The sequence below is a fragment of the Heterocephalus glaber genome, unplaced genomic scaffold (assembly GCF_053883595.1).
Source record: "Heterocephalus glaber isolate CG9 unplaced genomic scaffold, H.glaber_assembly_v1.0 deba00001608, whole genome shotgun sequence".
NCBI classification, from domain to species: domain Eukaryota; kingdom Metazoa; phylum Chordata; class Mammalia; order Rodentia; family Bathyergidae; genus Heterocephalus; species Heterocephalus glaber.
The window spans coordinates 33,383,388-33,397,627 of NW_028258379.1; the positions used below are offsets into that span (position 1 = coordinate 33,383,388).

Here is a 14,240-nt window from a genome sequence, read left to right on the forward strand (position 1 = left end):
ATACCAATCACGAAAACAACAAAACTATAAAATAAGTAGAAATAACACCAAACAAAAGTATACACACTTCTGTGGAAGATAATTTAAAAGTCCATTAAAGAACAGATTTTCCCCAATGTATAAAATCAATGAAAGGCCAATAAAAATCCCAAAAAGCAGTAAGAAGAAATGCAGAGGTGCAAAATTTCATGAATAGCTAAAACAATTTTGAAAAAGAACAAAGACATAGGACCTATCCCATCAAGTATTTCAAATTCATAATGATTTCTTTAGAAGTGTAGTTTTACCATAGTAACAAACAAAAGGGACAGAATAAACCCAGACCCATTTCTACATGGAAACTTGGTATTTTACAGTAATGGTATAAGAAATCTTGTGTAGAAAGATACATTATTCAGCAGCCTTTGAGAGACTGGCTAAAAAACTGGAAAAAAGATATAACTAGATTCTTATGTGTGTGTGTATATATTTTTATATCTCAGATACAAAAATATAAAGACAAACCATATTAATTGACTAGAATTCTATATAAAATTTCTTTAAAATTGAAAAGCTAGGTGAAGAGATATTTTGTAAATGGCACAAAGGACGTTTTCAGTGTGAAAGCTAAAAGCAGTCATAGTCAACATATTTATCTGTCTCTATATGCTAGAAGCAGGAAGATTGTCAGCCAGTCTTTTAGGAGGGAGTAAAATAAAGAGATACTGCATAAGAAATATTTTTCTGAGGGGAAGTTAATGCCACCAAGTGAAATTAAAGAACTGAGGGGAACTAGAAGAACCATTCTGATAGTACCACCAGTACCATCCAAAGTATGGAATAATCTCGTTTCTGATACAAATTTAGCAAATTTGCCTCTGGACAAATTCAGGGAGCCACATTTCTCTCCAAACCACCCACTGCAATCCTACTACATGCTTCTCACTCACCCGCTGGTAAGGGTCAAGTATTGTGTACTATTGTGTACATTTTGATGATTATGGGTTGTGTTTTGGTTTTGCATTTGGGTTTTGTGCATGGATTGGGGGTATGATGAGATTAATATAAGGTAGTGATGGTGAACATTTTAGAAATGAGTACCCAAATGGCAACCCAAAACCCACATATCACAAAGTGCCAACAATGCAATTGAATCTGAATACTGAGGTTTTAGTTTTTAAAAAACTCATACATTAACATTTTTTGTCGTAAAAACAAATAACATATGTGCCAAAGGTTCGCCACCATTGGTATAGGGCCTTGTTACCAGGAGGTGTTTTGTAAGCCATTAGCATTTACCTCACCAAGGAATAGTTTAAAAATGCAGAATCTTGAGGCTTGCCCCAAACCTACTGAAATTAAAATCTGCATTCTAACAAGGTCCCTGTGTACATCTTAAAGCAAGGGAAACATTTAAAACTTTTAAAACTCTGTTAAAGGGAGAGATAGCAGCCAAGCAGTGGCAAAGCTAGGGTCAGTCTGACTTCTAATTGGAATATCCTTATCCCAAATTCTCCATTAATAAAGACAACATACAATTCCAGTCCTTAGGAGTAAAGGCAGTAACTTCTCTGTACCCTGAGCTCACTTGATCAACAGTTTTAATTATCTAAGATATGGTCTAGATCTAAGAATAACCAAAAACCTCTCTGAACACTAGCTCAGGTCCTAGGAGTCACTTATCAAGGGTTCTGTGAGGTCTCAGATCCTTATAGTTCTAATGAACTTGGTGTTCCAGTTCCCTGTCCACCAAAGACTGTAAGCAGCAAATTTAAAGTAGGGCAAAGGGAAAAAAGTAAAATATGGGATTGGGGCAAAGTTTACAATGAAAACTAATGGTAGAAAGAAGAGCTTTGACATTTTCATAGTTATTTAGTTTTGTAAATCTGTTCACACCTCAAAAATAGTAACTCGGATTTTACTGCAATGGTATTCATGCCTCATTGTATGGTAGAATCACCCAAGAAGCTCTCTTAAAAGTTATAATACTCAAGCTTCAATCTCAGAGATTCTGATATACTCGGTCGGGGATGGGACCTAGGCCCAGGTATTTTATTAGAGCTTCCCCGGTGAATGTTGGTGGACTGGGCCAGTTACTAAAGGGCCCACTGGCCAGGACACCAGCGTAGCTTCTGTGTCGTCTCTTTACAGCTTGCTGCAATCAGTGGCCATAATTGGAATAAACTTGTGACCAGGATTTCCTGTTAAGAAGAAAATACTTTGTATATTCGAATACACTTTGATAGAGAATAAAATAGCTTAGAATTGAATGAAACAAAAACACATACATTTCTCCTGTTTCGTAGAGACATCGGTATCCTTCCCCATAGGTCAGATCTTATCCTGCCCTGTCCACAAATCACCTGGGGTCTTGAGCAGTGAAGAGTCTGACTCACGAAGCCTGCAAAGGGCTCTCGTTATGCAGTCCTCATGAGCTCCAGGTGCTGCTTAGAGACTCCGTGGATTATCCTGGCAGTCATGACTCACTCTGAACTCACTTCTGGGATACAAACAAGAAGGATGGCCTCCTCATTCCTGAAGAGCAGATTCTACAGAGGTCCTTGGGATTGAGTTCTCAAATATGTGCTCAAAACCATAGGCTTCCATGAAGCAGTGTTAGGAGTTTTCTTCCGTTAACTGTTCCCTCCTCCCACTGGGCAACTTTATTGGAGGATCAGAGACTGATGCATGAGAAATAAGCTTACAGCGCATCTAGCTCAGCCTATTCATTACAAACTGGGGCACTTGAGGCCAGGTTGGCAAGGATTTGCCAAGTTCATAGGTGACAGTGGTACCGTCAAAACTGGTCCTAAGGTGGGACTCAAAAGCAGCAATTAAGGAATCCTGTCAAAATGATTGTTTGGGGAACCGCCACTTGTGTGTCCCCAGAGAACTTGTTGACTAATAAAGGAAAAACTTGGAGAGGAACAGAAAATTCTAAAGCAAGGCTGACTGGCCCTGGAGCCCTAAGATGGGGTAGATAACACGATGGGGAGACTCCTCTGTCTGAGACCACACAATAGCTATTGTTTTCCCTCTTGAGGAATTTCCATGAGCAGGGGCCTGGGGCTCCACAGAAGCTGCCTTTGAAAGTTTCAGTCATCCTTATTTCATTTTCATTTTTTGGAACCTCTTTCTAAATAATTTTCTAAATCCCACACAATAATGATGTATATTCTTGCTCGATGTAAAGAAGCCCTTGTGCAAAATTAAAGCAATTTTTTTTTCAAAGTGAAGGAAAAGGGAATCATATTCCCAGAACATTCAGAAACTTATCCAGCCAGGGATCTGATTTGTTCCATTCTTTCTTTCTTTGTTGCCCCTTAGAAAAACAGTGAGTGCAAATGAAATAGGCAAATTCAGTTGCATCCTTGATCCTGGGCCGTCCATGTGGCTAGCTCAGTGGCCACACTGGCTCCTCAGGGACCCCTTCCCTTACATACAAAAGCGTCCCAATGCCACTGTTCTAACCTCAGAGCTCTGGATGTGGCTGAGACTTTCTCCAACAAAGCTTATTCTCAAGGTTTTCATCTTATTATATGGTTAACTGGGGCTGGAGTCAAAAAGCTTTGAATTTTAAACAACAGCACCACTGAGACCCCACTGGAAGAGAAGTTTGCTGGCCTCACAGCCTCTGCCCTACCCCCTGCTGCACTTGGCTTTGTCCTTCATTTGCGCTCTTTGGAGGCCACTTCCGCGTTGCGCATCTTGCTATCTACATGGGCAGAGCAGAACCCCACTTGCCAGGTGGATCAGGTCATTTGTGTGACATTTCAAAGATCACAAATTGTTTTCTTAGTGCCTTGTCAGAGAGTAGCTAGGTGCAGTGCTGCTGGAGCAATAAGCCAGGAGCTGGTTTTCATGTTTCTCATTACACTTTTCTTTCTTAATTGTCTTAATGGGCATGTGTTACAGCAAAATAAAGTGCAATTGGCTTCTTTATTTCAATTTACAAAAAGATGGGTTTGATCATAGAACCTAGGGACTTTTCAAATCCATTGACCTTGGGCTGGAGGCCGGGGCTTCTTTTTACACATTGATCTCAAGCGATACATTCACTAATTCAAAGAATAAAGGGAAAACCCACGTTTCTTCCACACCATGTTTCGCAATGGCCATTAGATGACCACAGTATCATCAAAGTCATGGAAAATGCACGTTCTGCCTGGGGGAGAGGGAAGAGAGCTCGAGTCACATTCTCCCAAGAAAACTGACTCTGACACCCCAAAACCCCAGGCTGAAGGTGATTGCGGGGAGCTGCGGGTCTCTTCTGATCCCTGAAGAGGCAAAGGGGGCCCTGGCTCTGGATTGCCTAACGTCCACTAGGAAGCCTGGGTTCTGGGTGAGGCATGAACAGCTACACACAGTGGCTAAGACTGCAGAGTCCAAGAGGAGCAGAGGGCGGCAGCTTCCCCCATGAGCGGAAAGGGCCGAGACCTGAGTACCCCTCCACGAGGCAGAGGAGTGCCAAGAGGGGAAGGCTGGCTGAGGCCTTGGGGAGCCCGGGCCTCGTGGGGCTGTGCCCCATCCTGGGTTCTACCAGGGTTCCAGGAAGCAGTTCTGGCCTCATCTCCCGGCCCACTCACCTTGCGCCTGCCCTCTCGCGGCCCACCTGCCTCATGCTCCCACGTGCGCCCCGCCTGCCAGCCTCGTGCCACGCCCTGTGCCCCGCCTTCCTCTCGCCCCGCCGCAAGGGGGCGCCCGGCGGTCCTGGGTTATAAAGCTGCTGTGGAGCATCCCTGAGGTTAGCGAGCGGCCTTCCGAGGTTACGCTTTTGTTCTTGCACTGCTCAGGCGCCATGGCAGAGTCCTTGTTCTTCAACAAGCGGGTAAAGTATATAACCGAGGACCCCAACCGCCTGTGGATATGGGACAAGGTCACGTTTATGGATGAGCAGCGGCGCACCTGGCTACCGATAATCCTCCAGGTACAGCCTGCCCTGAGGCCGCAGGAGCCCTCCTGGCCTACGGGGAGAGGGAGGTGGGAGGCCCCGCAACTCCACCCTCCTCCCAGTCACCCAGCGCTCTCTGAAGCTGCCACGGGCCGCACTCTGCTGTTTGCCTTGCCCCCTTCCCCCGCCCCACCTAGCTAGGAAGGAGGGTGGGCAAACCACGGGGGGCGTGGGCCGAGGAGAGGATCCGGTGAGGTGGTGAGCTTCCCGTCCTAATCCATACAACAGGAACATCTTTAAAGTAAATGATCGGCACTTGGGCTAATTACCAGCATCTCCTGAAGCTGGCCTAGGAACCTCCAATTTACAAAGCTCCCTCACTAGATTGATAACCAAGGCTCAGGGTGAGGGGTATTCATACCTCCCTGACGCTGGGGAACAACCCGGCGTGGAGTGCGTGCTGCCTGGGGGTCATGGATCTTTAGTTGTTACTTTTTTTTGTTTTTTTAATATAACTCAAAACATGGCTGGAATGCAGCCACTCAGTAGACTGAGGCAGGAGGATCGCAAGTCTAAGGCCCGTCTGGGCCAATTAGTGAAAGCCTGCCTCAAAATTAAAAAAAAAAAAAAAAGCTGGGGATGTAGTTCAGTGGTAAAGCACTTGCCTAGCATATAGGAGGCCCTAGATTCAATCCCTAGTACTGCAAACATACATATTTCCTTTAAGTACTTCTAATCAGAGCTGAGCTTAAAAGCAACTGAAGCAAAAAATGGTGAAACTCTCCATACATAAACCAAAGATGGAAAAGCAAAGTTAAAATATATACTAGTAGAATATTTATGAAACATGATAGCAAACAGAGACACTTTGTCTCCTTTTTTTTTTTTTTTTTTTTGATGCCGGGACACTTTGTCTCCGTTTTGCAGATGAAACTGAAGTTTAAAAAGTAAACTTGCCCCAGGTGATCAACCCGGGGTTTGCAATTTCAGGCTTTTAACTGCAACCTAAATTTGCATTTTTATTGCCATTTCAGTTTTTTAAATATATACTCCCCCACACACACACCCGCCGCCTGCTGCGCAAGCGCAAAGACCCGAGTTCGATCCCCGGTACAAAAAAAAAAAAGATAACACCTAAATATATCCTTTTTTAAAAAAATCAATTTAAATCTACAGCCATACTGCCCAATCTTGTCTGATCAGGACGTAAGCAGGGTTGAGCCTGGTTAGTACTTGGAAGGGAGGCCTAAACAATTTAAATATTTTCTTCTTTTTTGGTCAAGTCTTAACAATTTTTGGTAGATCTCATTTTAAATCTCTGACTAGGAAATATTTTCTCACCAAAGCCACAAACCCAACAGTTTTTCATAGTATTGGTGAGTGCCCTCTGAAAAATAACCCTTTAGCAAAGTTCAAGGCATGATTTGCCTCTCACAGTTGAAAGAAACATTGTTCTTGATAAGTAGTGATTTAGTTAATTTACAAGACAAAGATGTATAATTGAAACAAAGTGGTTAAAGGATCTAAAGAAATAACACTGGAGAATGGTGATTTCCAGGGCACTTACACCTGCAGAATGAGCTGATTTTTTTTTTTTTAAACGGTAAATTCTAATTTATTTTATTGGTAGAAACTTTTACAAAACTGTTTTCACTTTGGAAAAATACGCATTGAACAAATGCTAGCACTTGATTTATACTCACTGAATAAACGTGGGGACTCCTGGAGACTCACTGGATAAACGTGGGTGTGAGAGTTCTGCGAAAACGACACAGCTGGGGGAGACAGGCTAGAGAATAAAGCTGGGTTCAGTTTCATAAGAAAAATAACTGTGGGAGGTGGCAGTGTTGTTGGCAGTTCCTGATAAAACTGTTTGGTGCCCATCCAGTCCCGTGTCCTGTCTGTCTTTAATGGACATACACTTGAGCAGAGGCCGGCCTAGAGGAGGGCTTTGAGCTGTGTCATGTGGGCGAGGCTCCAGGCAGGGAGGGCAGTGGTGGGAGGGATTGGTGGAGGCAGGTCTGAGTGTGGTGGGTCCCCGAAGTGGCCAGCAGGTCAGTGTGGCCGGAGCAGAGTGGAGGGAGGCAGGGCCTGCTTCGTGGGCCTGGGAGGACATTTGTGGGCCTCAGTAAAGGTGCAGAATTGCTCTGCCCATGATCAGAAACCGTCGAGCATTGGAAGAGCTGTGATTTTCAGCTGCTCAGCCTGGCTGATTTGCAGGGACCTGGCTATGGACCAAGAGCAGCAAGACAACAAGTCAGGAAGGAGGTAGCTGCTGTAGTGCAGGAGACAAAGGATGGTAGGGGGTAGGGGGTAGGGAGGGTGAAGAATCTGGAATTCCAGGATGACTTGTCTAAAGGAAGAAATAGAACAAAATGAAAAATCAAAGCCCCATGCTAGTTAAACAGGTACCAAGCCAAGGGCCATATGGCCCACACCAGCCCTGGAAGCTTGGCAGAACAAGCATGCTCTTTGTGGCCCTGTCTGGGCGGCTAGCTTCATGCTGGCCCAGCCAGAGTCCTGCCAGCAGCAGGCACTGCCCACATCAGGCACAGTGATCACCTGCATTTTGCACTGGCGTCTATGGCTCAGGCTGGGGCTGCGTGGGGCAGGAAGGACTCTGGCCAGTCACTGGGCCTGGAGAGGAGCCTGGTGAGTGGGACCTGAACGTGTACCTTGTCTTTCCTCTGCAGACAGAGAATAACCAGCAGGTGCTCCTGCGTCAGCAAAGGATCCAAGTCGGGGACCCCCTGAGTCCCAGCCAGCTCACCTCCTGCCCGCTCCCTCTGATGTGGCAGCAGGACTCTGAAAGGAAATACCGAGCCAATGACGACTCCATCTGGCGAATAGTGTATCACATAGAGGCAAGCGTGGCTCCCCAGGGACAGGCGGGGGTCTCAGTGGCCCTGCCCTATCCACTCTGTGCCTGTTTTTCCCTCCACCACAGCACCAAAAGCTGAAATAATGGAGGGATTCACAGCTGCAGGTTTATAAAGGGCTGGGCCAGACAGGAGCTAGAATTGAAGGCCTGGCGGTCCTGAGGTCCCCAACAGAAGCCCTTGGGGTGCAGGAAGTCTCACTCTGGTAGTGATAGGCTGAAGCTGTGCCATACCCACGTCCTACCAGTGAGGACCTGGCGAGGACAGAGTGGGGTCCCGGGGCTCCGGTCTGATCACCCCTTCTCCTTCCCCTCCTGCCCTCAGTTCTGCGGTACAGAAGATATCCTCCTGGAGAAGATGCCCAGCCAGGAGTGACCTTGACTCGGTGAGCACCTGGGCCCGTCCCTTATCCGGAGTCTGAGCAGCCTCCTGGGAGGAAGGAGCGCCCCTCCCCACTGCTGCCCCAGAGGGTCCCCAGGCCGGCAGGCTTCTCGGGTGCCCTGTTTTTCCAGAGCAGAGCCTTCTGGGCAGCCCCGGGCTCCCTCCCAGCTGCAGTGCATGGATCGCAACTGGCACCTTCTTAACAGCACTCGGTGTTCAAAAAGCCCATTGCCCGGTCATCCCGTTGGCTGCTCCATTCGGGGCACGGTGAGGCTCAGCCCCTGGCCAGCCCCAGCAGCCCCCATGCACTCCTGCCCACTGCCTCTGACCCTGTCCTCTTGCCCCTCCCTAGGCCTTGCAGTTCTGACTCTGCTCGCCCTGGGCCTGCAGTGGACGTCTGTGCTGTGTTCACCCTGTTGTCTGGTCCCGTGTGTTCTTCACTGTGCTGGGAGGAGATGCCCGCCGGAGGATGGCCCTGCCCAGGCTGCAGGACCTGCCCACAGCCCTCTGGGCTCCCTCAGCCCTCAGCCCCGCTGCTGCCCTGGCAGGTGGCACCAGCGAGGACCCGCGTCCATATCACTTCTTCCAGGGCCCAGCCCTACTGTGCCTCCGGTTTCCCAGCCAGCAGATGATGTTCAGTCTCTCTTCCTTCGCGTGCTCACACCCCGAGACCATTTCCATTCTGTCCCGTCAGCTCTGTGCATCCAGGCCAGACCAGCCTCCTCTCCAGGTGCTAGGCCTGTGCACCTGGCCTGCAAAGCCTCTTTTACCCTGCAGGCTCATACCTGACCTGCTGGTCCGTGGCCCACAGCATCTGGCATTTAGAGAGGCTGGGCAGGCAATCAGCATGGGGACCTGCGGGTTGCCCATCTTAGAAGGGAGAGGGGTCAGGCTTCCCTCTTTGACAAGTATACGCACACACAGGCGTCATGAGATTGGATGTGGCATGAATACTTTGTAATGCTGACAAATTAAATGCATAATGATTTGTATAACTCGTACTGAGTCTGCTGCTCGCTTTGACCCGCATCCTGGTGGTGAGCAAGGAAAAGAGGCAGTTGCCCTGTCACGGCACCAGGAACTGACTGAGAAAGAGTGCCTGGGACTTGGTGCATTTCAGACACTTTGGAAATAGCCCTGAGGGTTTTCCCTTAGAGTAATCCAGCTCTCTCAGAACCTGTGTCCTGGAGGTAGGACTAGAGTGAGGGACTTCAGAACGGCTTTGTGGGCAGCTTCTGGAATTGAGCTCCTGTGTCCAGTCCCACCCTGTCACACTGCTGCCTCCGTGAATCCTTAGCCCGCCGGCTCTGCCCCTCCCTGCCTGAACTCCAGGTCTGTCCTTCCCTGGGCAGTTCCTGTGGTCACCCCCAGCAGGAGACCCCCCCCACACACACACCTCTGATACAGACGCCCCTCCCACCTCCATGACTCATGCGCAGCCCAGCACAGCCCACTCTGCCTGCCCTCCCACACCTTCACGAAGGATCTCAGCAGGACTGGGGGACACCTTCCACAGGAAGCCAGTGGAGTCCTGGGTCCCACTCCTGTGTGACTTCAGTCCACCTCTTCACGGGGGAGACCCGAGAGGGCAGGAGGGGTGGGGCTGGGTGGATAGAACGTTGCTTATGGGAACAGCACAAGAGAAACACCACATCCTCTTACATTCTGGACAGATGAGCACAACAGGGACAGGGCGACATCTCTTGTGCTCCTAACCCTTGCCTTTCACACTGCAGTCTACGGTACAGATGCCTCTGTCAGGGGACAGAACCTGACTGATGCCCGAGCAGGAGGAACTCGGAGACCTCGTTTTAGCCCTGGGGACACAGGGCCCAGGAAGAGGAACATCTGTTGCAACATTCTGTTTACCAAATACTTGCTCACCACTGGGGCTGTGCTGGGTGCTCTGGATACAGTAGTGAAAGAAGCAGCACATCGAAAAGGAAGTGGAACAAGGAGACATGAGGGCAGGGCAGGGCAGGGCAGGAGTTTGGTATAAGAAATTTTAATTTCTTTTTTTATTGACCCATCTTTGTAGTGCACAATGTTTACATTCCTTGTAGAGAATTGGCACTTGTGCATAATACATCTTAATTCTGTGTTTTCATCCCCTTTCCTTCCCTCCCTTTCCCCTCTGTCCATCTCTTCATGCCCTTCCTCTTTTTTTGTACCTGCTGCACATAACGTTTGCACTCCTTGTGTGGAGTTGGTACATTTACATGACACAGCCTAACTCCTGTTCCATCCTTTCCTTCTTTCCCCGCCCCACCCCTTGATCTCCTTTCCCCTTGAGAACAATCTATCTCCCTACTTCCCATTATCTTTTATTTTGTTCTTTATACTTTGGGATTCCACAGAAGAGAAGCCTTGCAATATTCAAGCTTGTGTGCCTGATTTATTTCCATATAGATTTTTAAGACTAAATTTTTTTATATTCACCGTTTCTTGTATGTCAGATTCTACTGTGTCATTTTTCATTACCATTATTTTCAAAAACTTCCACATTTTTCTTATTTCCTCCAGACTTACATGGTTTGCCCTGGACCAGTGATGGCGAACCTTTTAGCCCTCTCAATGCTACAAACAGCCCACTGTGGCACAGGAGCCACAGGTTCACCACCACTGTCCTCGATCTATGTTTAAGAAGGTCTTTCCTTCCCTTCCTTTCTGACAAGGTCTTGCTGTGTTGCCCAGAGTAGCTAGCTTCAGTGGTTCACAATCCTCCTGCCTCAGCCTCCCAAGTAACTGGGACTATAGGCGAGTGCCACTGCACTCAGCTTAGGAAGGTGTCGTGAATTTTTCAGATAGGGGATGTAGCTCAGTGGTACAATGTGTGGTTAGTGAGCACAAGACCCTGGGTTCAACCCCCAGCAACATCTCCCGAAAAATTTCAAGTAGAAGGGCCTTTCGGTTTGTAAGTTTTGTTATTAATTTATAGTTTTATGACCCAGAAGTCAAGATGTTATATTTAATTTACTTAATTATTCACATGGCCTAATATGCTCAAGTTTTGAGACTGTTCCATGCACATTTGAAAAGGGATTGCCCTCAGCTGGGTACAGGGAGAGAATTTCTGCTCTGCTGTTAATATGCTTAGGCTTTCTATGATCTCAATCATTGATTTTTGTCCATTTGATTTATCTTAGCCCGGAAAGTTACATAAACGCTTCCTGTGAGGGGTGTATTTCCTTCTTCTCTTTTAATCTCTTATGCTTCATAAAGTTGCCGTAGTACTGGCCCTATGAATATTGATTTTATGCCTGGTGAATCACAGCCTGCGAGCCTTTGTCTCTAAGTGTTTCTTGGAAAGATTTCCGCCATGGCCTGTGTCAAGATCACAAGCTGTGTGTTGGCTTCTACTGATCCTCATTTGCCTCATGTTTTTGTCGCCATCTGAATTTCTTTGTGTTAGGGATGTTTCCTAAATATGTTTCATACATTCACATAGAGCGAGGAGGGAGAACATACGTGTATGTTTATTGGATTTTATTGCGCTTTCTGAATTGGTGAATTAAACCCATTTTCACTTATTTGGTCTTAGTATTGTTTGTTTTTCTTTATATATGTATAAAATATTCCTCTATGCTGCCTGTTTTCTAAATTCTTTTTCCCCTTGGCATTGCATTTGTTTCCATGGTTCCTAATATTTCAGGGTAATATCGTCACTTATGTTTTTATGAAAACTTCAGACAGTTGTACTGCTGTACAAAGGCCTCTTGATGTATCTGCATTGTTCCGTGTGGTAGCCACAGCTACATGTAGCTATGCAGGACTTGAAATGTGGCTTGTGTGAGTGAGTAACGGGGCGTCAATTTTTATAAATGTTAACTAAGTATAAATAGCCACATGTGACTGTTAGCCAGCCTGTTGGAAGGTGCACATATTTTGGTTCCCTATAATAAACAATATTGGAATTAGTAACATCTTCTTCCCCCCCTTCTCCTTCTTTCCAGAGCATCAAAAGTGATAACATTTAAGTGCTAAATAATACCTTAAGGTATCCATCAGGCTTATCTTCTGACTATTCTCTTCCCTTTTTTTTTTTTTTTTTTGGTACCGGGGATTGAACTCGGGACCTTGTGCTTGTGAGGCAGGCAGCAGAACCACTGAGCTAAATCTCCAGCTCCTCTCCCCATTTTTGATAGCTGAATTATATCTTCATTATCAGAGAATATTACAGATAGAGGTTAGACATCCCTAATCCAAAGATCTGAAATCTAGTATACTCCAAAGTCTGAAATTCTTTGAGCACTGATACAATACCACAAGTGGAAAATGCTGTACCTGACCTCATTTGGGAGATCATAGTCACATTAATGGTTTGGTGTGTACAACTTTCTTTTATGCACAAAGTTATTGAAAATATTTGACATTACCTTCAAGCTACAGGTATAAAATACATATGAAACACAAATGAATTGCATTTATAGACTTGAGTCTCATTGTCAAGTTATCTCAATTGTATACAGAGTATGTAAATATTCCAAAATAAAAAATCCAAAATCTAAAACACTTCTGATCCCAAAGCATTTCAGATAAATGATAACCCAAGCTGTATATAGTAGTTTTCATCCTCATTTCCTTTAATTACTCTTAATCCTAATGAAGAGCTTCCCAAATATTTCTTCATGGTCTGCGGCTTGCTTAGTGAATTACTTGGGAAGGAATGCAGGAGCAAAGTTCCTTGGTTTCTGTCATTTCCATCATACTTTGTGACCTTGGTACTTGAAGATCACTTTGGATGAATTTTAAAATCCTTGGATCACATTTTCTTTCTTGGGTATCTATTCTACGTGATTCCATTTACTCCACTGTGTTTTAATTTAAAAGTATCCTGAAAAGACTTAACCCCATATAAACTGCTTAATCTTTTAGCTTATGCTGTAGAGATTTCTGTTTTATATCATTTAATAATTTTAATAGACTTTGCCTTGGTATTGACTGTTCTTGGTCATTTGTTCCTTCACATATTTGGGCTCAAATCCTCTTCTTGTTTTTAGGAGAATTTTCTTTAATCATTTCTATTCCACTGTCTTGAATTCCTTTGGTGGGGAGGAGGATTATATTACGCATCTATTGGATCTTCTTTGCCTATCTTCTATATCTGGTTTTTTTGTTTGTTTGTATGTTTGTTTGTTTTGGTACCAGGGATCGAACTCTGGTCCTTGCACTTGTGCAGCAGGTGGTGAAACCACTGAGCTAAATCCCCAGCCCAATATCTGGTATTTTTAAAAAATACTTTTGATTTTTTCATTCTACTGGGGTTTTCACTTTCCCTTTTCTACTTTAATCAATTTTTCTTTTGGTATTCTAGTAGCTCTGCTAAGTTTCATGGGGGGGAGGTTGGATAGGTTGGAAAATAAGGCCAATGTCATCATTTGGCCACAAATCTTACTGACTTTCAAAGTTACTTTGTTATCATAATTATATTTCCTTACAAAACAACTTTTCTTCCCCTCTAAAGAAGGACCTCTGAAGAGATAATGCCAGTTCAAAAGATTCCAACCTGTCTTTCGGTACTGTGGTTGTTAGGGTACAGTGTCAACCTGTTTGGCTTTGGGATCTCTCCAGGAGACTGGTGGAGCACACTTCCTGGTGTATCTGAGTGTGTTATAAATGCCTGGCCTTGAGGTCTGTGTCTGATTCCTCTCCCCTTCTCTGGCACCATTCCCCTGCTGTGCTTCTGAGCCACCATGAACTGAACAGCTTTGCTCTACATACCTTTCCACCATGATGTTCTTGCCTTGGAGCCTGCCAACCATGAACTGAATCCTCTGAAACTAAGAGCCAAATTAAACCTCTCTTCCTTTAAATTGTGGGTAATGGGTTCAGAAATAGGAAAACTGACTAATACAGGTACCAAATAAGTTAACCTGAACTAGCCCAGTGAAGTTATTGTCAGTGAATGAACCTCCCATGCCAAACACAATTATAGACTTAAGTGATATATTTTTCAAGAAAATGCTCTCCCAAATACTTTACTATAATGACTGTTTATAGTTTTAAGATAAAAAGTCAATAGGTTTTGAAACTCCTAAACCAAATATTTAAGTAATATGGTAGAGCTCTTTGCATTTCTCACTTGTCAAATTTAGAAACAAATTTGGAAC

At 45.3% G+C, this 14,240-nt stretch overlaps 1 protein-coding gene across 1 annotated transcript; it reads left to right on the forward strand.

Moving 5' to 3' along the window:
- The first annotated feature begins 4,699 nt into the window (after positions 1-4,699).
- Tcl1a (TCL1 family AKT coactivator A) lies at positions 4,700-9,131 on the forward strand. Its single transcript, XM_004837475.2, has 4 exons — positions 4,700-4,906; positions 7,564-7,734; positions 8,074-8,134; positions 8,483-9,131. Exons 1-3 carry the CDS (start codon positions 4,778-4,780, stop codon positions 8,122-8,124), a joined length of 351 nt encoding a protein of 116 aa, XP_004837532.1. The 5' UTR covers positions 4,700-4,777; the 3' UTR covers positions 8,125-8,134; positions 8,483-9,131.
- Positions 9,132-14,240: the final 5,109 nt, after the last annotated feature.